The 294-nt window shown below is 48.0% G+C and overlaps 1 protein-coding gene across 2 annotated transcripts in view; it reads left to right on the forward strand.

Annotated features, from left to right (window-relative positions):
• Positions 1-294, forward strand: part of LOC119593069 — a 4082-nt gene that overhangs the window by 2314 nt on the left and 1474 nt on the right. For both annotated transcript variants that reach the window (XM_037941986.1, XM_037941985.1), the window contains exon 4: positions 130-256. In XM_037941986.1, coding sequence (XP_037797914.1) covers positions 130-256 — 127 coding nt within the window. The remainder of the gene's footprint in view (positions 1-129; positions 257-294) is intronic.

The raw sequence follows: 294 nt of genomic DNA on the forward strand, positions 1-294 counted from the left end.
ATATACATACACTATATGTTTCTCCGACTCAGTTTACCGTTAATAATAAAGTACAGAAATAGAATAAGAAAAAATATCTAAGCTGGACAAGGCACTGAAAAGCACCTGAGACGTGTTCGTGGTCAACAGGAGGCTGTCCTGCGAGAGTCGTGGCGTCGCACAGGATGGTTCGGAACAGTCCTCGACTACGAGGCGGAGGACGAGGTCGCGGCCAGGAGCGACGGGATCTTGGAAGTCACGCGAACCAGATTAGCGGGTGAGACAATGTTTATATGGACTCTGTCTCTATCACTA

The sequence above is a fragment of the Penaeus monodon genome, chromosome 31 (assembly GCF_015228065.2).
Source record: "Penaeus monodon isolate SGIC_2016 chromosome 31, NSTDA_Pmon_1, whole genome shotgun sequence".
Classification (NCBI taxonomy): domain Eukaryota; kingdom Metazoa; phylum Arthropoda; class Malacostraca; order Decapoda; family Penaeidae; genus Penaeus; species Penaeus monodon.